This window comes from Egretta garzetta, unplaced genomic scaffold, assembly GCF_000687185.1.
Source record: "Egretta garzetta isolate BGI_Z169 unplaced genomic scaffold, ASM68718v1 scaffold287, whole genome shotgun sequence".
Classification (NCBI taxonomy): Eukaryota; Metazoa; Chordata; class Aves; order Pelecaniformes; family Ardeidae; genus Egretta; species Egretta garzetta.
The window spans coordinates 4701654-4727000 of NW_009260435.1; the positions used below are offsets into that span (position 1 = coordinate 4701654).

The 25347-nt window shown below is 40.2% G+C and overlaps 1 protein-coding gene across 6 annotated transcripts in view; it reads right to left on the reverse strand.

The window, feature by feature from the left end:
* Nucleotides 1-25347, reverse strand: part of TLN2 (talin 2) — a 185916-nt gene that overhangs the window by 41108 nt on the left and 119461 nt on the right. For all 6 annotated transcript variants that reach the window (XM_035899453.1, XM_035899455.1, XM_035899452.1 and 3 more), the window contains 16 exons: nucleotides 24495-24703; nucleotides 23609-23728; nucleotides 22400-22597; nucleotides 20090-20229; nucleotides 16374-16467; nucleotides 13523-13612; nucleotides 12511-12633; nucleotides 11068-11211; nucleotides 10717-10878; nucleotides 8925-9065; nucleotides 8221-8402; nucleotides 7011-7143; nucleotides 5388-5489; nucleotides 2898-3068; nucleotides 1522-1668; nucleotides 933-1034 (listed from right to left, as the gene is read on the reverse strand). In XM_035899453.1, coding sequence (XP_035755346.1) covers nucleotides 933-1034; nucleotides 1522-1668; nucleotides 2898-3068; nucleotides 5388-5489; nucleotides 7011-7143; nucleotides 8221-8402; nucleotides 8925-9065; nucleotides 10717-10878; nucleotides 11068-11211; nucleotides 12511-12633; nucleotides 13523-13612; nucleotides 16374-16467; nucleotides 20090-20229; nucleotides 22400-22597; nucleotides 23609-23728; nucleotides 24495-24703 — 2258 coding nt within the window. The remainder of the gene's footprint in view (nucleotides 1-932; nucleotides 1035-1521; nucleotides 1669-2897; nucleotides 3069-5387; nucleotides 5490-7010; nucleotides 7144-8220; nucleotides 8403-8924; nucleotides 9066-10716; nucleotides 10879-11067; nucleotides 11212-12510; nucleotides 12634-13522; nucleotides 13613-16373; nucleotides 16468-20089; nucleotides 20230-22399; nucleotides 22598-23608; nucleotides 23729-24494; nucleotides 24704-25347) is intronic.

Sequence of the window (25347 nt, forward strand, 5' to 3'; positions counted from 1 at the left end):
GAAGGGGAAAAGGCCCCCCCCCCCCCCAAAAAAATAGGGCTATGCAGAATGCTTCGGTAGAACGTCAGTATAAATAACTGAATCTCTCTTTAGAAAAAGCCTACCTTTCAACAGAGATATTTCTTCTGTCTCCAATTTATGTTTAGTAAAAGCCATGGAATTCTACCCCTGGGGCAAAACTAGTTTTAGACAAATTTATAATCTTTGCCAATAAGCTGCAATGTCACAGATAGCAGAATCATTGACCTGTGTTGACTGCAATAGCAATGAATTTTGTACAAAGTCCTGTCTGTAGCATACATAAACAGTCCCATTGCCTCTCTTAAAAACAAAAAAAGCAACGGAAGTACTCTTCAAAAGGCGAACACGTTACGGTAAGCATTACTGTGAAACATGATTTAAGAACATCTCCATTCAACAAGTATCCATTTTTCTTTTGTTAAACCTGGGTGAATCACAGAAATGCAAGAACAGGACAATTTGAGACATTGATGTGCATTCATTCATAAATATTACAGGGGTCTGAAAGTTACTTCACAGGCTAAATTGAAACAATAAGTGTGAAAGGGTAATCCAAAGTCATCAATAAACTTAAGGTGGTATTTCAGTGACAATTAAATAGGCTAATGACAAAGCATGTAGGTGAAATGTTTGCCTTTTATTTCTCATAGAAGATAAGCCAAATAAAAAGTTTTAGTGCAGAGCCACAACACAGTCCAGCGCTCTCCTGTAGAGGGCCGCCCTTATGATGACACCACTAAGATCCAAGAGTTAAGAGTGACAAAATTGTCACTTCCTTTGCCCCATTACCCCTAAAGAAATAAGTTTATTGAAAATTATCAGTATAAAGAGTTTCACAAGACTGTGCAAATCATTCCACTCTCCTTTTGTACGCAAAAGAGTTTGTGCTTAGTTCTAACCAAATAACTTACCATTTCCTGTGCTGTTACAGCAATGGCTTTAGAATATTTCACCACAGTAGTCTGATAATCAACAAATGTTCCCTTGGGATCTGGAGGCGTACCTTCATCCAGCTGCAAGAAAAAGGGAAAAATATGGCAGAAATAATAAGGTCATAACCAATAGCATATTTTACACGTAATAATGCAATTGTATTATATATTCATTTTTGCAATCTCCTCTCTCGAAATAATGCAAATGAGAACACTGCATCAGAATGTATGGAGAAGCTCAAAAGAGACTTTAGCCTGTGTTACGAGCACAGAAGATGCAGAGAATTTACAGCACAGTTTTTGAGCACAAGATCAACTTCTCACACAAGATGAAACCAGCTGTAGCTCTCGGCTAATGTAGAAAGCGTGCAATGGTTATGAAAGAAAACGTTCCTGCAAGATAGCATAAGATTCCTTTAGTGGTAAAGTCTTCAATCCTGCACACCTTTAACTTGAAATAGGAAAAGCCAATTATTTGGACTGAAATAATTTACATTTTGCAACCCCCTGCAATGCAGTTTGGCTTTCAAGGGCAAAATGAAAAAGGGGTCTGGACTTCTATGCTCACCTTGCTCATTGCCTCTGCTATCGAGTCTACCATACCTCCAACCATGCCTACTTCGCTGGCAGCTTCATTTAAGGTAACCATAATATCATCCACAGCCTCTTTCATCAGCTGAGCAGCCTCAGTGATTGCATCGTGAGTATGGGATGCCTGGAAAATAGAAAAAGAGGAAACAGAGATCATCAGAGAGCATTATCTGCACAAATCAACAAGTGAATCAAAAGCGTAATTAATGAAGACAATACAATAACAGCTCTGAAAATCCCCTTTCAGATCAAAGATGTGAAGCTAAAGCTAACAGCAATGTTGACAGAAAAAATTTTGCTTAGATGAGGAAATACGACATCAAATAGGAATCAGTTAGAAACACCCGACCTTTTCTGTGACAAAATGATGAAAATAACTCGTACATAACAGAATCAACAAAGAAAAGGGAAGGGAAAAATAACACCAGACAGTGAAACTGGCTACTTCTGTACAAAACCCAAAAGATTCAAAAAAGACACATGTAGAAATATGAACAACAAAACGAAAACACCTGTCATATAAAGGAATAAAAAATATCACGATCATATATCACTAAAAAAGACTGTAACAAAACACTCCGAAGAAACTATTTCATGACTATTCTACAGCAGTAAATAAAACCAAATACCAAACCCAGAAAGTCTTCTATCTTCAGTCAAAAACCTACTTCAAAAAACCTGCTTGAATATTCATTAAAAAATCATGAAAGAAAAGACAAAAAACAACCAACAAAAAACCTAGATCAAATATAATTTAAAAAAAAAATATGATGAAGAAAGGAGTAAAAATAAGAGAAAGGTGCAGGAAGTGCACCAGAGGAAAAAGTGTTGCAGGACAACCAACGGCTCTATAAAGGCGCGCAATGCGTGACATAAAAGAAAGCTTCGCATGCTGATGTCTGTTTTATAAGGACATGCGAAGCGCGCTAGAGAAGAGCGTGCCACGCGTGAACAACAGTTACACAAGGGTGCATAACGCATGCCACAGAAGAAAGCATCGCACACTGATGATGGTTACACAAGGGTGCACGAAGCACACCAGAGAATTAAGCGTTGTGCGCTGATGACTGTTACACAAGGGCGCGCAAAACGCACCAGAGAAAAAAGCATCGCATGCTGATAATGGTTATACAAGGGCAGGCAAATTGCACCAGAAAAGAAAGCTTTGTGCGCTGACAACGGTTATATACGGGCACATCAAGTGTGCCAGAGAAGAAAGCATCATGCACTGACGATGGCTCTTTACTGAGCAGTAAGTGGGTGCTGGTTTTTGTGCCCTGCCTGCCCTCTGCCCCTCACACACCCGCCCTCTCCCATCTCCAATAATCCCTCCATTACACACGGCAACTGTACCTTGGGGTTTCCTCCCCCTTCTTTGGCGGCGTACAACATCTGTAAGGCAGACTCTGCTAGTGTCTTGCTCTGGTCCAACACTGTCATCTGTTGCTGGTGATCGAGTGTTTTGGATGCCACGCCAACTGCGGCTAAAACCAAGGGTTCAAAGTAACTTGCCAGCTGCGTTACCTAAGAAAGCCAGAACAGAAAGTCATTAACCCCCATTTCTCAGGTGTAACCAAGAGGAATCACATTCCCCGATTACCATCAGGCCATGGGTCAGCTCAAATAGCACACTGTCCTAGTGCTTCTGCACTGTACAGCTTTCAGTTTGTATTGTGTGCCTGTGTAATTCTGTCTTCCCTCACCTTCAAATCCTTCGATAAAGCCATACGCCTCCTCCCTCAGATGCACACTAGCAATAGGCATGCTACAAAGACCGCAATACCAAGCATGCTGCATTTTTCCCCTCAGTTAATTACTTGGGCTCAATACAGTGTTTGGAATAGCTGAAGACACAGTTCTGCTAGCAACTTCTGTTGCTGTATTTTAGTCTTCAGAAATATGTCTCTCTGTTTTCTGATCTGATTTACAGTTGTTCTCAGGAAACATCTGCTTTTGGTTACACATATATTCTAAGAAAATAAACAAGTATTTTTATATGTTTGAATATTTTTCAGTCTACCTGTCATCTGACGCATCTTCTACAAAACCACAACCCTTGGTTCCTCTCAGGAATCCATGAGACTTGGTTTTTACACTTTTTACTGGATGTGAAAACCTTGTACTACTTTGGGCCGATTACTCCACAGAACATACACAAATAGCCCACTGTGGCACCATCTGGTACACCTGAAGCCTCAGAAGTTCAAGCATGTGTATGTTTGCAGGGGCTATAAGCAGCTTTCAAAGGCTGGCACGGGGAAGAAAAACAGTAGTACTTCATATGCAGGAAAAGGTATTGAAAGGTTTACTCCATCTAAATGACTACGTGGATACCTAAGGGCCAATAGCATTTTAAGAATTCAACTTTTTCTATTTTGTTTCTCAGAGGATTAAAGCAAAAAAAAAAAAAAGGAAAAAATAACAAGAAATATTTCACAAACATAAGGTCTTTTAAACTAAGTAAACCGCAGGAAATGCTTTCTTCTGCATTCAGCAGAAAAACAGGCTCAAGAAAAGCGCTGTCGACTTTGGTCAACATTTACCTAATGAGTGGGAGGAGGAATGTGACTCTCTAACTACCTGTATCTTCACAATCCTGATTTGTTGTGTGCCTCAAAGTGCTAGGGGCTAGGCAAACCGAGAATCAATACTGCAAAATAGTTGAGACATTATGAAACATTTTATAGTTATCCAAAGCTAAACAGAGTTGTTCGGGTTCAGCTCTGGAAGAGCTTCCACACTAACAAAGTGATTCCTTTCCAGTATTAAACACACTGACACAGAAAACTTGTATGTATTTTTCTCTCAAGATTACATTGTAGGATGAGGAATTACTCTCTGAGAAACTACTAAAAGCTTGTAATAACCACAATAAATGATGCACACCTCTTGTACACCCATTGTAACATTTCATTTTTGGACAGAGATCTAATAAGTGCAAGTTCTACCACAATTACACTCCACAGAACACAAGGACATGTTGACACAACACTTCCAAGAGGATGTGAGGTTGTTATAAGCCTTTCTTTCCCTTCAACCCCTAAAATTTGCAGCAGGGGCTGAAACTCAGGGTAGTTGAAAATCATTAGTTTTTTCCTAATAAAGTTAGCACTCCCTCTATAATCAGTGGAGACTGAGCACCTGCCTCAGAAGGTGGAAAGCAGGCACATCACACTCCTCCTTTGAAACCACAGCCTAAACCTCCCTCTCCTAAGGGAGAGGCCTTTAGGAGATGGGCCTCCATAGGCCAGAGGTAACCTCTGGGCGTATCCCACATGTGCCTCCTTGCTTCGTCACGAGCTGGCCAAGAAATGGAGTAGCATGCTTTATGCAAGGACCTCAGATCAGGGTAGAGGCTGACAAACCTTTGCCAGACTTCATCCACTGGCCAAATTCTGTTATATATACATATTCAAACTATAACTCTGTGTCCTGCCAAATGAGCTTGGAGTGCGATGGACCCCCAGGTCCTGTGGTCACCTTTAACACAGCACAGAACCACCTACACATAATGTACAGCTGCTGGCTGCAAAAGCCAGAGGTAGGGAGACCTATAACATTGCACTCTGACCTTTCATCTTTGACTTTTCCTTCCCCTTTCTTCATTTGTCCTGTCTCCATGAACTTGCCCCTCACTGAAAACCTCAATGAAAACATCTTTCTGATAGCCCAAAACATAAACAGGTTCATTTGGCCTCAGCTCCAAGTATTTGGAAATCCCAGATCTTTCCTCCTTCCACGTGCTTTCTTCCACTCTTTCATAAGAAGTGAAAAAAAATACTGAATCATGGTTTCCCGTAAAATCCAGAGATCTCAAATACCTTCACAGTGGTAGGACAGTACCTTGTGCCCCAGCTGAGCTGCCTCTCCTCGAGCTGCAGTAGCTATGGGATCAATGAGATGGCCAATTTCCTGGACAACTGATGTCAGCTGTTCCTGTAGAGCCTAAGATAAAGAGAAATTGTTAGTTATAGCACTGTTGTTCTTTTATCAAGTTGTACCATACTGTAATAATCACCCTCAGACCAACCAACATACTCCAAATGCTGTTCAAATGACCCACTGCAGTAGGATGCAGAAATCCACGCTGTCAGCTTGCTTTACATACTTGCTCATTTCTTCTCCTTCAGCTTGTTTCAAGAACAAGAACCCTGAGATAGGCCTGCTCCTCTTTGGATTTGTATGGAAAGTCTGGGGAGAGCAGGGGGAAGAGGGCTCCCTCCTATTCCAGCTGACAGTAGCAAACTCGGGAGCAGGCGTCCTTTCTCATTACGACGTGACAAACACCCCCCACCAAACTATACTTGCCCTGCCAAGGATTTAGCATCACTGCACCAATCAGAGAAACCAGCAGGAGCTCCCATTTAAATATGAAGAAACATTCTTCAAAGCAGACAATACAGCACAGGAGCAAAAAGCTCTGCTGTAGACTTTGAAGCTAGCAGGGGAAGTTCACCTACAAGGAAAGACAAAGGAAAAATATGACATCTCTGAGGGCCAGAGACACGGACTGACCTCCTGAATACCATCTGCGGGACAGGAGCATAAGAAAAGCACATTACTGGGCTTGTTGAGACATACGTACTGGCTTTTAATTCAGAGCCACTTCATGCCTTGACAGCCACTGGGATTTAGCTCACTCTCATGAAAGGCAAGAGAAAATAAATGCTATTTTGCACTTTGTTACATTCCTGTACTGCTTTATAAATAACTGCCAAGATGACTTCATTATTTAAATAGAAATCATGGAATTATACCTATGACATATTTCCTACATTAGCTTCTTTTGTATAGGTTCATTTAGTCCGAGGTGTTTCTAGTATGCAATGTTACAGCCCAAAGAAACCAGATGTGTAATTTCAGGAAGCAATAGTACAAAAAGACACTAAATACCAAGCTGAGAATGTGATCACGAGCTGCTGAGTTTTCGCAGGCAGTCTGGCATGATGGCCCTTCCTCAGTTAGATAAAGGCTGAAATAGCATGGGATTGGTCCACATTAACATAGCGGGGCGGGGAGCTTTTTTAATGAGAACATATCAACACCAACTCCAAATTTCACTTTTTTAATGAAAAAATAGGCATTAAAAAATGACATAGACATTTACATCACTGTACTTCTAGTAATAGGTTAGCTTCAGAAACATCGACTTCCGTATGGCAAGGCACCAGAGAAGCACTATCAGTTGGTCACGTCAGCACAGGAAGTCAGAGTAATATGTGGATGGTAGTTAAAAATAAGTACTTTCACCCCTACTTTTGCCTGGTGATTCTTGTATCTTTCCAGAAGTGATACGCTTTGGCCAGCACATGATTTTGCCTAGAAAGATTCCAATAAGAACACCTCTCCCCTCACTGGTAGACTGGACCGAGTGCGCAGCTCCAAATCATTCAATGGAAAGAAAAGCAGCAGGGCAAGTGTGGCTGCTCAGCGTTACTCTGTCTGTTCCTGTGCTATCTCCCTTACCTCAACTGAGATGTCATCCCTGGTAGCCAGACTCTGACTGACGGCTGCAAGGGAGGCCTGCTCAATGTCTCGGATGCATCTGTTAATCCCATCAATGGAGAAATCACATTCTCGCTGGCCTGGGGCCTTGTCCCTGAAAGACAGATAGTAAACTCTGCGCGGTGGGAAGGAGGCAGGCTTTTTCATGAGCACACACAAGCATACTTCATTACCTGACAATACATAAAGCACGTGGGAGGAGAGCAACAAGGACAAAAGTTAGCTTTGTGCTATCTACAGGATGTTGATGTATGCACAGACTACTCTGCACGCTTTCATACACATGCGCATATCGCTCCTCTCTTCATGATTAGACAGAAAAAAGTTTGTTGCCTCAGAAGAAAAGTGTAAATTACACCTCCTTGGAATGGCCACACTGGCCCAATAATGAAAGTCAGCATGAAAACACAACAGACAACCAGAAAAAATATTCAGGTTTCTGTACAGTGCAATTGACTGTCTTGGAAAACAATCCTTTGTAATTAGGTGTTATATTCAGTCCGAGGTATCTTTTAATGAAGGTTGGTTTCTGAATACTTTGTGCTGATGTGCAGTTTGCTATTTCAGTACAATCTTTACCAAAGATCAACGAAACTGTAAACACTCCTTAGTTCACTGTTTCGTACCATTTTGATTTAATCAATATTAAGAGGTTAAGTACAGAACTACACTTCAAAATTTTCAGTAAGAAAGGGGTAGACAGGTTTAGTCCAAAAAATAATGAATATTCACTTCTTGCTACAGCATTCTTGCAACTAAACCAAGAATAGATAGCAAAGGTAATTTATACACTGCCTGACCGACCTTAAGAAAAAAAATTGCTGTTTCCCACATACCATATGTTGGTACGTGATCCTGATGGAGGTAAAATTAGATACATTTTTGTAATTCTACAGTATTTATTTACATTTACCTTACACTGAATTGGAAATGGAACCAGGGAAGGAGAACAGAATACAAAGAACAACACTATGCTGCAAAGTGCTGCAGTCATCAATTATGATTATACACCCAGCATAACTGGGGAGATATTGTGCATCACAGAATAAATAATTTCCATTAGTGAAAAATACCACAGTGCTAATGGTCGTATGGTATTAGTTTTTATGAATGGCTGCTCAGTTATTACAGCTTAAATGTGGACAGAAAAAAGTTACTACAAAAGACATACCTGATAGAGGTGATAAGACTCTTGATGGAATCTGACACAGTATGGGAATGTCCAGCTAGAACAGACCACGTAGGAGGGTCTTTTGGATTGATAGCCAGAGAACGAGCAGTTTTGATCAATAAAGACGAGCTCTCCAACATTGTTTTAGCAGAAACTAGAATTGGTTCCTGTGCTCGTGATCCCTGTGGTCAGAAAGGTACAAGAACACAAAGAACATTTAAATAATTATTTGAATTCGTCCATACTTCCTGCTCCTAAAAATCTGTTTAATTAACAGCATTAAAATGACATTATCATTTCTTGTATCGTACTATTATATTCATGGATAGTCAGCATGGAAATAGTATTAAATCATTGCAGTCCAACTGTTTTCTCTGTAACATACTTAAACACTTTTCAAGTTTAGAAAGGCACCATCCAGCTGAGAAACAGGGGAAAACAATGACACTTTCCTAATTGTAGACTGTAGAGGTATCACTGAAAAAAAACCCACTTTATTTCTTACTGCAGCCTACCTAGTTTTATCCTACTGGTGCAAGATTCAAGGTCAGAGGTTAAGCGCAAGACAGCAGAATGCCCTACGAATACCCAGGAACAGAGACATTTTGGGGTTAGGTCTTTACACTCACTTCCTCTCTCCTGACACAAGGATTAATTCAACATTTTCAACTTTTTGAGGGTGAAAGTGCAACACCCTGCCTTACCTCAGTGCTGATCTGTGCTGGTATACTGACAAATTCTGGATTTGAAGCAAATGCTGTCAGATTTTCCACAGCCTCTATCAAAGGTGCCGTAGCAATTCTGCACTTGTTACGGTTCTCTTCAGAGAAATCACCATCCAGGGCCTGGAAATTAAATCATGGTTGAATTCTGTCTGAATGGGTTTCTTTGCAAAATTGAAGAAAGATGGTTAATTCTTCGTAGTTTTAACTGTTGTGTGCTTATGACATGTGAAAGTTCCTCCACAACCAAGGCTGATGCAAGGAATGGGATCCTTTAAGTGTGTGTTTCCTTACTTAGCTGGTGATTGGCCCTAAACTTAAAACTGCTGCTTTGCTTCACAAGACTAAATAAAGGTTTTCTATCATTGCACTCTGATGAGTCTCATAAATTGTGTTTCATGCTCCAAAGGGTAGAAGTGGTTAACAAGATGGCTCTTTACTATAGACTGATTTAAAAAAAAAAAAAAATATTTTTAAACAAACGAGTAATTTATTGTTCTCATTTTCACCTGAGTCAACTGATCTCTTTCATAATCTCATAGGAAAGATTTCAATATGAAGGACCTTCTGTGTAACATGATAGAACCTTCCAGTCCTAAGAGCAGAATTATTTTAAAAGACTTTCAGTAGCAGACCAGCTAATGGCTTCCAGAAGGGTTTAGAATTGCAAGTTCTCTATGGTTTAACAAGTATTATTTCTGCTTGCATGCGGAAAAGCTACCTCCTGCCAAATTGCAGGCAGGTATCTGGAAAATAAAAGATTACTGTTAACATGAGACTATTAAACAACAGCAACACAAATGACGTCCCGGTTTCGGCTGGGATAGAGTTGATTTTCTTCCTAGCAGCTGGCACGGGACTGTGTTTTGGATTTAGCATGAGAAGAATGTTGATAATGCACTCATGTTTTAGTTGTTGCTGAGCAGGGCTTACACCTGGAAGGAGGCACAGCCAGGAGAGCTGACCCCAATGGAGCAAAGGGCTATTCCATACCGTATGACATCATGCTCAGTACATAAACTGGGGGACTTGGCTGGGGGTGGGGGGCAGTGACTGCTGCCCAGACACTGGCTGGGCATCAGTCAGTGAGTGGTGAGTGGTTGCATCCCTTGTTTTTTCCCAGGTTTTGTTTCTCTCTCTCTCTCATTGTCTTCCTTTTCATTACAATTTTTTATTATTATATTTCAATTATTAAACTGTTCTTATCTCACCCTACAAGTTTTCTTACTTTTGTTCTTCCAATTCTCTCCCTGTCCCATGGGGCAGGGGGGAGGAGGGTAAGCAAGCAGCTGTGTGGTGCTTAGTTGCAGGCTGTGGCTAAACCATGATAACTGCTTCTGTCTGGTCCTTAGTATTATTTATTTCTTTATTTTTCTCTTATAAATATGATAAAGCTGTCAGAAATACCTCCACAAATCTCTGGATACTGAGCAACGAACACCTTTAAAAACCTTCACATTCAGTTGTTTGCAGATTATTCTCATTGCGCAAGCTCATTTAGTACATCAACACAGAGATGTCTCAGACTGGATGGGCCAGCTGCCTCTCCCCACACTAATATTGCCTAATTCTTTGCATTTTGATTATGGCATAGTTGTACCACAAAGCATGTTTTCCAGTTCAGATCTTCAAAAATGTAATTAATGATTTCTTAAACCACACATATCACAGAAGGTAAAAAGATAATTTGAACTGGTCTGATTCTGCCTCAAAAAAAAAAAAAAGTAATAAAAACACTAAGGAAGAAGGAAGCACCAGTAAGCAGCATTTGTACCTTGATAGTTTTTACCAGGTTAGCAGTGCTGTTTGCAACTTCCTTGGCAGACTGCACAAAGTGTCTCTTGGCAACAGGATTTGCAGTCTTTGATGAAGCAATGCGACAAGCATTGCACAAAGCGGAAGTATGTTTGGCCACAATTGTGGCAGCTGATAATACCTGTAAAAATAGATGGCACAAAACAAGCAGATTGTCAAAGGAGCATGAGAGTTACTGTTCCCTAGTTCTACAAAGTCACAGTTCAAAGCCATGCAACAGTTGCAAACCAAAACTCCTTTGCTTGGTCAGAAATAAAGTGAAGTCACATGTGCTAACAACAACAGTCATACTTCAGTCCTCTGGAATCACCTGTGATGGGCTGCTTGCTGGATCTACCAAATTCTGGCAAGCCATCTGGATTGCTTGATTGGCTCTGGCAAATTGAATTGGGTCAACAAGACCTTGCTGACCAGCCTGACTGTTTGGATCTGAGATGCCAACCAGGTAAGCAGCCTAGAAATGGAGAAAGAAAGAAAACAATCCTAAGAAACAATGCTCAATCATCTTGTTTCTTTGATAAGCTTACCATATGTCATAGCACATGGTGGTCAGAGATTATTCAGAAATCATACTGTGAAGTAGTATTACCAGGTTTTTTTAGTAATAAATCTCCAGAATCCTCTGAAACCAAGAAAACTTACCCTTACACTTGTGAAATTTATTTAGTCAAAACAAAACTCTCCACTGTTTAAGCAGCTGGTATCCCTGGAAACATTTCTTTCGCTTGCATGGAAAGAGCTTTAATGGTCACAAGCATCAGCAAATTATTTACTGGATTAGTTACAGATGGCGGTGGTGAGGGTTTTGTCAATCCTGCATAGAAAACCAATTCACAGCAAATGCACTGCTGCTGAGCACAGGACCCACCAAGCCTGCAGTTGCTGGCCACACTGCAGCTCAAGATATCTGATGGCCAAACTTACTTTCTTTCTCAATTAAATCAAGGTTTCATGCCTCTCAGCAAGGAGAAATTGTCTAAACTGTCAAAGCCGTATTTGAAGATTTCTTGATGAATTTCCATTACAGATACAATTATTTGTCACCTGGATATGCCAGTAAGGCAATACAGGGTTAGATATGGAGGAGATTAAGCCCATAGTAAGACATTCTATATTTAGGGAAATCAAGAAGCAGTTTCCAGATGTAAAGCATGATTCCCCACAGCCAAATCCTTCACTTGAAGAGGCTCTATCAGCTCTCAAGAGTTCAAGTCACCCAGTTACCAGAGTGAAATCTCAGTGGCCAGTTCCAGACTCTAATTTATTGTAAGTGGCTTAAGAATTTTGATTATTCCCAAAGTATCTGAACAGCTGAAACACATTGCTTATTATTTATAATGTCTGAAATTAGTAGTGCTCCTTATGAATTTTTACAAATTAAATCAAACTTGATTCATGCATTTTAACTGTGGCTGGGTTTTGTGCAACTTCTCTATGATGTAACAGTTCAGAGCTTGCGCTACAAACATAAATTCCATATGCTGCAGCTTTGACTATTTGCTTTATCCTCAGAAAAGTTTCCTGCCTGACATTATTTCCCTTCCTTATAAAATATGCATGTTATTGCACTCTGCTGCTTCTGCAACGTACAGCAGGGTATGCACAATTTCTGTGGATCTACACAGGGCATGCTCCCTAGTATGAGGCGATAACTTGTTTTGCCACAAGGAAGTCAGTCTCAGATTTACACATGGACAACATGAGCTTTCTAAAAAACAAAAACATACTTACTTTACAGACTTCAGTAGCTTACCTGAGCTGCTGCCTCTGTGAGGCCACAAAGAGCCTTGGATGCAACTCCAACACATTCTCCAAAGACTAAAAGATCCCCAGTTTTTGCATTCTGAGAAATGCCTGCCATTGATTCTCCAAGAACCTCAGAAATTAAAAAAAAAAGTTACCTTCCCAATATGCTTCCCTACCACTCAAAGGCAAGCACTTCCTGGCCTTGAGCCAGTTCTGGCCCACAAACCTCTTGGACTTGCCTTCCAGATATTTTAGCTAGTTAACGACTTTACTGAATTGGGGACATTCCTGTGCGGCATAAGGATGTGGCCATCTGAATGTCAGAATACACATTCATTCCCACAGTGCCTCCCACTGAATTCAGTTTATTTTCTCTTAAAATACAAAATAAGATCCGACTGCAGGAGAGCATTAGATGCAAGATGACAGGCACATCCATTAAGCACTTTCTTTTCCTTTTAGAGAAGGAAAGATCTGAGACAATTCCAACACATCAAACGATAAGGACACCAAAGCAAGGCTTCAAAGAAAGATGTATAGCATGGTATGTTTAAAAAAAAAAAAAGGGATTTCACACAGATTTTCTGATGTGCTGGAACATCTGGACAGCTCAGACATTTCTCTAAGCTGTTTTGCACAGAACAATACGACAGTATTTCATTGCCAAGCCTCCCATTTACACTTTGGGCCACTCTAACATAGCTGCAGTCAAAATATATCATGAAAGTATGACATGCTGTCTAACTCGGGGGGGGGGGAGAAACGACGACACTTTAACAGCATTGCATACCAGTCACTTAATTAAAAATTTCTTACCAAGGCAATATGCCTTCTAAGTGACCCAAACCTGAAATTACTGGTAAGAGACCTATCTTGAGCTGAGTTTTATCAAGGAATGCAGCATATGTTTTAGCTATAAACACTGTGCTATATTTCTAACATGTTTGATATGCAGGTGGAAACTTCCGATAATCAAAATGCACTTTACAGTTGGCACAGAAATAGGAAAAGGAAATTACCTTTGAGTTTTCCATTACGCTCTCAATACAATCAAAATATGAGAGATCGCTCACAGGTTCATTGGGGTTATCCAGCATTCCCTTAACTGTCTGAAATAATGAAAGATACTCTGGTTATTGACAGAGCCTGAAATACGGAGCTGAGAAGATCACAGACCATCACAACTATCCTGCTTATACCAGCGTATCTTGCAACTTTGTCTACAGCAAAGCAAACAAAACTACACACTCACTGGGGGCTCACATATATGTGTGCTACACATTAAATGCTACCCTACATTTACTGGACTGCGCTAACTACACATCTGTGCGCTACAAACCTGTTGGCAGCATAGGCCAATGTGGTTTACCCTGTGTTTGTGATGAGTGACTTATGGTCAGTTAGCAGTGCTCAGCTGACATGAGGTAATCTGATTGTCTGGCAGCTGTCAACAGCCTAATACGTGTGTTTCAGTACTATTTCAAATTTTATAAATGGAATTTCAAGAGGGACAGGAAAACGAGCTACCATTTGTGGAGTACTGCCTAGAGCCACAAAGGCCTACCAAACTAAGTGCAAATCAACCACCCGCCTGCCTCTTACCACTGTCAACAGATTCCACCAACATAGCTCCCTCTGCCAGAAAACTACATATACTAGTTGGGTTTAATTTCTTTTCCTGAGGTGATTCTGATTCCTAGAAATAACGTGAAACTCAGTCATATATTCACTGAGAAGAATCAATGCATTTAGATAACAAAACTTGTAAAAACCTGTAAATTGCAGCAGACTAATTCCCATACGTAAAAAAAATCTACAACGTGCCTTTTTCCAAGTGTGGAGGAACACTATTTTCTGCCAAATATGAGGGAGAAAAGACTTAATCTCTCTGATGAAAGTGCAAGCAGTGAGTACAGAAAGATACTAACAACTGTATGTGACATTTGCCTTCCACCTGAAGGAAATTTAGGCATGATATTAAACCCTTAGACTTTTCTCATAACTAAACTTCTAACATTAAGATACACCTACAATATTTTTAACAGCTCACCTATTGCTTTAAAAAAGCTATAGTCTAACTTAAAGCCTTACAGCAATTAAACTGTGAGTACAAGGTGATATGAGGAAGAAGTCATATCTAGAAAACAGTTCCCAGTTGCTTCTCATCTCTTTCCCAGTTCTCAGAGACATTGCAGCAACTCTTCACCGTTGTGCTCTATCTTTAAATAACAAATTGTAAAGCAAACAATCTGGCACTACTTGCACTACTATGGAGAAAGAAGCCCTCAGAACATAGAAAACAGAACAGCAAAACAGCCAGCACAACTTCCCACTGACATGTATTTGCTATCGCTAGAACATACTTGTTACTCCTTTCAGCTGAAATTCTGGGCAAGTTTAGCTGTGTCAGTGGAGGTCATACACTAAGGTCCTCCCTAAACACCGTATTCCAGAATCTCCAGGGAAAATGACAGAGCATACTGACAGTCTACCAAATCCAAGCTGAGACATGCTCTTTCTACAGAAACAATACTCTTTAACACTTTTAAGAAGCCTTGGGGAGACTAGAAATAGTAGGCAATGAATTGCGGAAATGAAAGGAAGAGGTAATAATGGCAAAGAAAAATTTCAAGTTAAGACCATTAAGAATGCTTTCCCCAAAATTCCTCAGGTCACTTTGATACCAGTCTCCAGTCTGGTTTCAGGACTGTGTGGTTTTGCCTCAGTTTCCCTTTTCTCACAAATCAATCTCATTTCATACACCCAGGCTTTTCTCGCTAGCTGTCCTTCTCAGGCAAGTGTTTCCTGAAGTTCAAGATGCTACAGATCTTCCTTCTGCCCTTCCCAGGCTCCGCTTGCAATCCATGCAAGCCATGCTATTGCAAGAACCCTTTCAGGCAGCCATTACATGACAGCCCAATTTCCAGTTTTTCTCTATTATTTAGCCTTGCTGCCTCTCCCTTTAACCAAGGGGAGAACACTTCTAAGCTCAAGCAGCTAAGAATTCAGAATACAAAGCAGCTCATAGGCAAACTCCTACCAGTATTTTGGGATGAGGACTGCGGACTTGTGTATTGCAAAAGCTCACAATGTCCTGAAATGCACTGCAATGACCTTTGTATCCTTTTGATATCAAGGGGTAGAAATAAAAAGCTTGAAGGTGTTTTATGTTCTCTACACAGGCCAGTCATCCCTCAATGCATCCTTAACAGCAAGCAAATATTTAGTTTAATTAAAAAGATGCTGTTTCCTGCTATTGTAAGCAGCTGTCTCTGATCAGCGCACAGCCTTAGAATTAGGTCTTTCAGCTGACCTGCTACCCACTGTTTAGCTAGCCAAATATTTCACTCATAAACCAGAGCGCACCTTGCAAACACTTGTATTGACGCATGTCATGTGAGCTTGGCTGTGACAAAGCAGATACCAGGCATTAAAAATCTACACTAAGAAATGTCAGGGAGCAACAGGGTAAAAGATGGGAAGTGTCATCCTAAAGTGGGATGTCAGTAACAACATACTATAAGCAGAAAAATAAAGATACTGCAGCTCCCTCCAGTGCACTGCTGGTAGTGGGAATGTCCATCTCATCATGATTCTTCCTTAATTCACAGTAAGTATGAATAATAAGGACTAAAGTGTACCTTTTGAGGGGCAGGGAAGAGGAGATGGGATCAGGGCAGCAACTTTCATTCTGGCCAAAACTACAAGACATTCACAGAGGTTCTGTGCTTACCTTGTATGCAATTAAAAGCCCTGCCACAGATACCAAGTCAAAAGACAGTGACAGCAGCTAATTAGACAAAGAAAACAAAGGAAACAAACATTTGGGGCCCATTTTTATTCATAAGAACTTCTGAAATGTAGTAATACCTCCAGTTCTCTGAGTGCATTATCACATTCCTTCTGCCCGGGAGCTTGCTGGGTGCACAGCGTGATGAGCTGGTTTATACTCTCAGTCACAGCTCTAGGGAGAGTAGGAGGGGGGGAGGAAAAAGTATATTTTAAAGTTAAACTATTCCTCTTATTAAAACTTTGTTTCATTAACTGTACACTGCATAAAGATTTAAAACTTCTATGTTCTACTACATTTTTTTCTTTTCAGTGTTTGGGGATTAACTGTATGTTAAACAGTTCACCTAGAGACCTCTGGGTTAACAAGCTTCACAGGAGCAAAAACATTCTCACTAAAGCATCTGATAGTGATTCACACCTGAAAAACTATTCCTTCATGATGAACAACTGAGAAATTACTCCAGAAGAAACAGAAGCTTCATCTCACCGCAACAAATGTATTAGGTGTTCATGGCAAGGTTTTGGCTGCAGGGGTGGCCTCCCTAAGAAGAGGCCAGGGGCTGCCCCATGCTGGACACAGCTGGTTCCAGACACCTCCAGACCCACTGCAGGACACAGCTGAGCCCAGCAGCCAAGCTGATGGCACCTCTGGGAAAACATCATTTAAAAAAGGGCAAAACACCATCTGGCAGCAGGCCAGGGGCAACCCACTACAATAGTGCAGTAACATAACTTAGTTGCTTAAAGGTATTTTAGCACTGCTCCAGGTCTGGTATTAACTGAATCATTTCTCAGCTAGCACTCCAGAAGTCTTAAGACACAGAAACAAGTGGCCAGTATGTCAAAAAATGTTTGAATGTAAAGTTATATAACCTTTGTTAGCAAAGTCTTGTGTCTTGTCTGACATGCTATGTTACACACACACATAATCCTGATATATATTTCCTTAGTCTGTCATCAAGTTGATTTTTTTCCTCTTTAAGCAGTGATATTCTCTGAGTCAACATGCATTGGCTCCCTTAGGTTTAAATCCACAAAGAACAAGGTATTTTTGCATTATATTTCTACGGGAGTTTACAGTTCCGGTGCTCTTGAACAAAAGCCGAATCCAACATACAAGGATGGTCACCGTTTGTGTTTCCAATTAATGCTCTGATATTTAGCAAAATTCATTATAACTACATCCATTGTAGACTAACGGCTAACCACCCAGGAAAGTAGCTTCTAGAAGATGACACTTTGCAGGAGGAAAGTAGTCTGCTGTTTGTTATTAATCAAAGATAATTTTCTATAGTTAAGCATGTTGTCACTAATTTGCAAAAAGTTCACTTGTATCATGACAATATGGTGGAATACAAGTTTTTTTGTGTTATTTCTCATGGCAAATTAGAAAATGAGTGAAATCAGAGCACATGGAGAACATGCTTTCCTCTGGCCTTGAAAACTCTGCAGGGCATTTGGATTATTTTCTCTTTAAGAAAACTGGCACTCGATAACACGATTGGTAACATCAATAACATGATCGCCTAGATGGATGGTATCATACTGTTACAAAAGCAAACAGGATGTGCTTATTACATACACACCAATTTTTATGTTTAATTTCAGGACAAAAAGAATGGAAACTAACAGATGGATTCTCAGCCTCCTGAACATCAGTGGTTTCTATGAATCCGAAAAAATGTCCTTGCATAGGGACGTATGGATAGATGGCAGAAATGGAAGGTTCTGCTCACTCCCAGAGAAACTTCATGCAAAAATATTCTGTCCGCTGTTGATTTTGATCTAAGAAAGAAAATGCACACTGACTCAGAGAATATCAGCGATTGAAGAAAAAAAACCCATAACTTGATAACAGACTAGAATGGTCAGCTTTGTAGAGGATGCAATATGGTCTCATGAGTATCACCACTACACACCAGACACCTGCATCCAGGAACACACCCAACGCACAAGCATTACTTTTTAAACTATTTGGAAGCAGCAGAACCAGGAAGGCGGCCCCCTCAAACACCAATCCCAGGAAGAGGACTGCTAGGACTCCAAAAGCCACATTTGTTTTCATCAAATACAATATAAATGCTTGGATCCTGCACTCAGCCACTGCTTCAGTCCTATGAGACTATCAGAGGAAGTCAAGAAAGATGCCTCCACAAGGAGGCCAAAGCTACTGAAAAAGCTGGGGTGTTTATTATAGCTGGAACAAAGGGGGAAGAAAGGAAAGAAAATGCAAGAAGATTAATCACAGAAGGTAACAGAAAAATGAGAAGATAACCCATCTTATAAACAGGAAGCAAAGGAAGCTGTGCCTCTCTTTTCATTTTCATGGGGAAAGAAAAAGTAAAAATACTTGATCCTGAATTACAGTGTCTCCTTAGTGTCTTAAACACAAACTGAGAATTGATACAGTATTTGCTTTTCATGGTTATTTATTTCTATGTAAAGCCTTATGCATGCAGACACACATACACATGCAAACAGCATGGCAAAATAGAACATCTAAAGGCTCTGCATGGCTTGTCTACCTTTTTTTATTACATTCTTCTACAGGGGGAATACCAGCCTGGCAGAAACTAAACAGCTAACTGGGCTTCGCTGGGGATACTACACCTTCCTCTACGCTGCAAACAGGAATGCTCCAAGCCTAAAGCAGAAATCTGTAGCAGTTTGATGCTGCAGAAATAACAAAAGCTCATGCAACTCCTTCACTTTTAAGCAGCGTGACTTTGATAACCTACAATTTTCCTAGAAGATATTTATTGCTGGGGAGAAAAGATAGATGTCAGAATTTTTTTATTTTTTTTTAATGTATATTACAAAGTAAAGTAGCATAACTTCTTTAAGGAGTCCTTTATTGAAGAAGTAGATTTATTTTTTAAAAATAAAGTTATTGCTATTAGAAAGAGATGATTCCAAGGTCCAGGACAAACACCAACTACATTATCCCCAAGGAAGTAACAGTCTTAATTTACTCACTTCCTCTCTAGGCTAATCTTTGTGGGTGTAAACATTTTGGAAGACAATATTATAAGTCAAATCCACACAATCTCAGATGTTAGTCTGATTTAATGTTGACATTTCTAGGTGTGATGTCCGTCTGTCCTTCAGCAGCCCCTTCCAGTTTGATATCTGAACGTTCCATTTACATTAGATAACTGAATAAAAAGTTAATTCAGAAAAAAAATTGTGAAAAAGATTTGACAAAATGAAAGAAGGTCCAGTTAAACACTGAAATGCAGTGTTATTTTTCACATAAACACTGAGCACCCTGACTGAAAAACATCACCCATAAGGTGAAATTCAGTCAGAATACTTAAATTAAGGGTATCTTTCACCAACTAAACATAGCATCTAAGCCTTTCAAGTGTTCTTGATCATACACATACACACGCTGTCAGTGATAGGTAGCCACAACATGATTTTTAAGCACATTCTATAGAAAGAACATTATTTACTTTATATTCTTTGTTAGGGATTGAGAGGCTTACTGTTAGCTACTGCCTTGTCAGAACACAGATGGCAAGAGAACAGTAGGGAAAACACACTAGTCCCTTTCAAAAACCAGTCCAACTCTTCAACTGCTGGTTATTATTTCCACCATGGGTAACCAAGTTATGCCGGTTAACAAACTACTCCAAAAGAAGCAGTTTTCCTCTGGCCTACTTTCATTTAAATAGAACTGCAGGTTTCAACCACTCAGCTGTCAATAGCAGAAGAATATATAAGCACTTTATAAGTATCACAGAGAAAAGCAAGTATCTTAGGAAAACCTAAAGCAAGCAAGACATCCTTACCTTGCTGCTGCTGCTAAGAGGTTCTTGGCATTAGGAGCTCCAGGATCAACAGAAAGAGACTTGGCAGCTAGTAACAACTTGCTGGAAGCCATCGAGATGCTCTTGAGGTTACCTATTACTTGAATCTGGTCCTCTTTAGTCTGAAAAGCCACAGCAGCATAACATTAAGCGCAGACTTTGCAATAGAGTGTGCTAAAACCACGTTTGGAAACCCAGTTTGCTTATCCACCTGAAATGACTGACATGCAGGGGACCATAGTCCGGAGAAGGACATGGACCAAAGCCTCTGTTCACTCTGACAGGTGCCTCTAGCTTCACTTACTTAACAGAAAAAGAAACCTATACAACAAATAGCTTGGTTTCTAACAATGGCAGTATTCACAAGTGAGCAACGGAGAAACTTTACTACTTGTTGAACAATGCTTTTGTTGTCAAGACACTCATGTGTCTCTGCCTGGCACAACTGATCCACATTATTCAGTCAGCGTACACTGTCTGTATTCTAGCATCCTCTGTGTATCCCACAGGCATCTATTTGGGATTACTAACACAGAAAGATCCCTCCAGAAAGTCCTCTACCCCAAGAAAATACGTTTCCATAAGCCTATTTTGGTAAACATTCTGACTTGCATGCTCTTATTACTTATTTTAACCCATTGCTTGAAAAGGAAAACCTGCATATGCATACAATTACAGGGTAGTACTCCATTATCACAGCACATTGCTGTGACTAGATTCTTCTGTCAGTGATCAGTAGAAGTGAATCCATTCTTTCTAACAGTCTATTCAAGGTTTTATGTAAAGAGCTTGCATATTACTCAGCTGATGTGAATAGCTTTTACTCTATATTTACATTCTGCTGCTTCCTCCCTAACCCCCCATTTTGCTGGGCATCCAAACCACCTGGTATTGCTTCTGTTCAGGCCAAATTGCTTTCTGTCTGTGTGTAGTTTTCTCATTTGCCATTAATAATGAAGATGGTTACCATCCCCTACATCAGCAGGATAAGCAAATCAGAGAGGGCCACAAGGTCATCACCAGCTGGAATTCTCTTTTCAGGTAGCTATTTCCAGTACCATTTCTATCTTTGCCTTCACTGAATTGCCTCAAACAAAACATTCTAAAAGCCAATGAGGGCCATGGCTAAAAAGACAGTCAGGTACCTAACTCCTACTCAATTTCAGAGAATCAGCTGATATTTGGTGCCTAACTCACTTCACAGATCTGGAACCTGTATGATTAAGTTTTGATGGAGAATAATCAGCAGTCATTGTCTGATCTCTCTACTCAGCTCTACCTAAAAAGCATCTGCTCTAGAGAAACACTTTGTAAATGACTTCAGAGGACTGGCACAATCAAGACTTTCTGGCTAGTTTTCTTTCAGCAATCATTTCTTAGGTTTGCAAATTCCTTCTACTAACCAGGGTAAAACAGTCTGCAGATTCTTTTTTCTGCAAGTCCTCCTAGCTCTCCTGGTGCATGGCCCTTTTTTATATGCTGACATTTGTTACATTAAATCATCTCCAGACAACTGATTAGTGTAATTCAGTATACCTAAACCCAGTAAGATAAAATGAAGAAGATCTCTCCAACTTCAAATGAGTAGCTAGACTACTAGGAATAAGCTAGGTAATAAGTGGATGCATTCCTGATTGCTATGGAGTTCATCAGAATAGAACTGCCAGATTTTAAATCACTAAACAAAAGTCCAAGCACTTGCTATCAGATCCATAGCATTTTAGCCATTCCTCTTCAAATGCTTACTCCGCTCTGTAGCAGGTCCACACCAGCACGTACCACAGAGCAATGTCAAGTCTGGATTTTAAATGCATCTTTTCCTCCTTCTACTTAAAGCATTTGAAAATTAGCAAAGGAAGGTGCTAAATTTTTAACAGTGTTCACACACAGATTATGCTTCATGGTATCCCTACCAAAATAGAAGCAACCCTTTCCATAAGCTGTGAGAGGCTCAGAACACCTTTGTACCTTCAGATATACAGGTCAAATTAGTTAACAGCCCAAACTAGAACAGAGAAGTATAAAGTCGTATTTCCGACTAGGCACGGGAACAAATACCAGTATCCTGTGTAAAAAGCAAACACTGAGTTGACTTCATTCCAGATAACCAGTTACGGTTGACTGCTTCATAGCAAACATCACCTGTCACATTTGGATAGGCCCACACCAGCATACTGTGCTACCAGATAACCAAGATACTGCACTGCAAGATACTATGCCCAAGATAACCCCTGGTCCCAATTGGCAAGATAAAAAAAACCAAAACCAAAACAACAAAAGTCAAAAGCTTACTTGTGCTTGGCCAGCCATTTCTATACCAGCATCAAGAAATTCATCAAAATCATCACTGAATTTTCCAGAGGCTGCAGCCAGTTCCCCACTTTGACCCCGTGTAGCATGGACGACTTCTCCTGCTGATTGATTCAGGTCTGCTGCTGCCTGGTTCAGTTCACTCTGAGCTTCTTGAAATGACTTAGAACTTGGAGGTAGCTGTAAGAGACCAAGTGCCACATTTTATCGTCTATCATGTCACACCTGCCCTTCACAAGTGGCAAGTACAATACAGTTCAAGAACACTAAATGCAATACAGTCATGAGCTTCACATACAAGCTAGAATGGAGTACCGCAACTGGAGCGCTAGTGATTCAATTCTGATGCAGAGTAGTCTAACTATGGGACAGCTATCAACCAGAAATCTATATAATGACCTTAGTTCGGCTGTTTCTTTCAAGGGACAGACAAGTATGTAAGCCTTTCAAGGGACAGAGATTGGAATAGCTATTTTACGGTTCAACTACAAGATTTGAAGTGATGAACTCACTGGCAAAAGTTAGAGAATTTTGGTCTCCCAGTCATCATTCACTTCCACAAACACCACATGAGTATTGGTAGCTCTTTACAATGACTCTAAACTCCTGACCTAGTTTTACCAAAAGGCATTGCACAAACATATCAAAGTACAATTCCGCCTGCATTCACAGGCTAGCAGGATCACTGGTAGGTGCAGAAAAAACTTGTCATATAACCTTTTGGCAAATTACCAGTGCACAAAGGAGGGTTTTTTTTCATATGGATGCAGTTAAACAGAAATATAACAGTTCTCCTTGCACAAAATGACCATATATGCACCAAACATTTTTTGACTGATCACAGTTATTACTTCTAGGTGGAGATGGATTGTAATTTTCAAATTTTCATATTCATATTCATCATTCATATCAGACTGCTAAGTCACAGCTGGCATTTTCAAAAAAACAAACTAATGGTGACCTATAACAACTTTAATACTGCCTTCATAAGCCACATACACATTTTACCTTTTCCATAAACTACAAGAACAGCATTTCAGCCAAAGCAGCAGCTACTTGAAGTTGCATAAACTTAAAACTTAAATGAAGTATACTTAGTGCACATTTACTACATAATGATTTGACACATGGGGAACCTAGATCTGCTTTTCAGATCCATGAAATATATTTCTATGTTAAAAGACATCTCACCGAATCAACGAGGAGCTTCTTGCTAGATTCCCCAATACTCTTCAAGGCCACATCCACATCCTTTTGTCCAGGCAGACAATTCACACAGTTATTCAAGGAGTGAGACACTGCTTTTGCCACCTACAACACAAGTAAAGACATCCACGCCAAGAAAGGCTTAAGTGGCCATTTATCTAATAGGAGGCACTTTCTATAACCAGGAATTCCTACGTTCTGTCTCTGACAAGACCATTTTTGAGGCTTGCAACTTTCTTCATTTGGTCACCTGTAGTCTAGCAGCAGACACTATTTACGCCCATCCATTTGATGGGATAGTGTTGGCAGGGCAGCTCCACGACTGCTCCTGGCACCTGGGATAAAGGCTGCAGCACTGCAGATGAGGGAATGCCCCTGAAGTTAACCATATACTAATCACAGAAATCCTTTGCATGCTACTTTTTTTAGACAAAGTCCTGATTAAAACAAATGTCTCTTCATAAATTATTTAAAATACAGGGCAATTACGGTTTCAAACTAGTAGAAAAGAACCTGTTACTCCTTAAAGTCTTCAAAAGCAGTGGTGCCACATATGTAGAAAATGTGCATTCACTTTTAGAATATAACATGAATACAGATCCTTCAGTAGTTTCATTTTTGCTGTCAAGCAGCCTACTCAAATATGTTGTGGGTAAAAGCACTTAACTGTATCTTTGTATAAGTTTATTTTTCTAAAATATGACTAAAATACCATATTTGCACCATCTGTATTGTTTAACATAAGCATGATATTACTACCTGAGAGTTGCTGGAAGGACTAGAAAGCTGACATTCCTTGCAGCCTTATTTTCTGTTGTTCTCTCTCATTGGGTGTTTGATAATTCCTGCAGCTGCTCAAGTCTTAACTTACCTGTGCTAATCTCTGCTGACTGTCTGCATCCCCTGGTGCAGCCAGGGCCTGCTTCGCCTCCTGAATAAGCATAGCAGAGCCTTCCATGACATCCCTTGCTGAATCCAACATTGCATGCGCTGCCACAGGGTCGGTAGTAGATGCTGCAACCCCTCGTGCTGCCTGAGCCAAAGTCTTCAAAGCCTGGGCAGTTTCTCTGGCAGCAACTCCTATGTTCAGATTTCATCAAGGATTCTATTAGTACCTTAAAGACAATCTTTGCATTTTATGACAGATGAATTTGCAGGTAATGATCCTTTGCAAAGTAACATTGCAAATGCAGTTTAAAAGAAAATCTTCAAACATGGACACATTTAAAATACACAGCATCATTTCCCTAGAGAAATGCCTGTATTGAAGCCACAAAGTAAATATTATACCCCAAAGACATATTCCGGGCACAGCTCTACATCAGTGACTAAATCTTAGTGAAGCACTGAAAAGGAAAATCTAAAGCCTGGAAAGGAGGAAAAAACTCATACTCCAGGCTATGGGGGAAAGTGACTGCCTGCAAGAACAGTGTATGTGACTTCAGAGCCACAGTGTCTCTGCCTCTCATTTTTGAAAATGCAACTTTGGATTTTTTAGAGAATAACCAGAGCAATAGATTAAGTTCAAGCAATTAAAAAAACTGAAAGATATCATTAGGGATCACACAACTTGCTTAACCTAACATAGAATCATAGAATGTTTTGGGTTGGAAGGGACCCCTAGAGGCCATCTAGTCCAACCCCCCTGCAGGAGCAGGGACACCGCTAACTAGATCAGGTTGCTCAGAGCCCCATCCAACCTGGCCTTGAATGTTGCCAGGGAT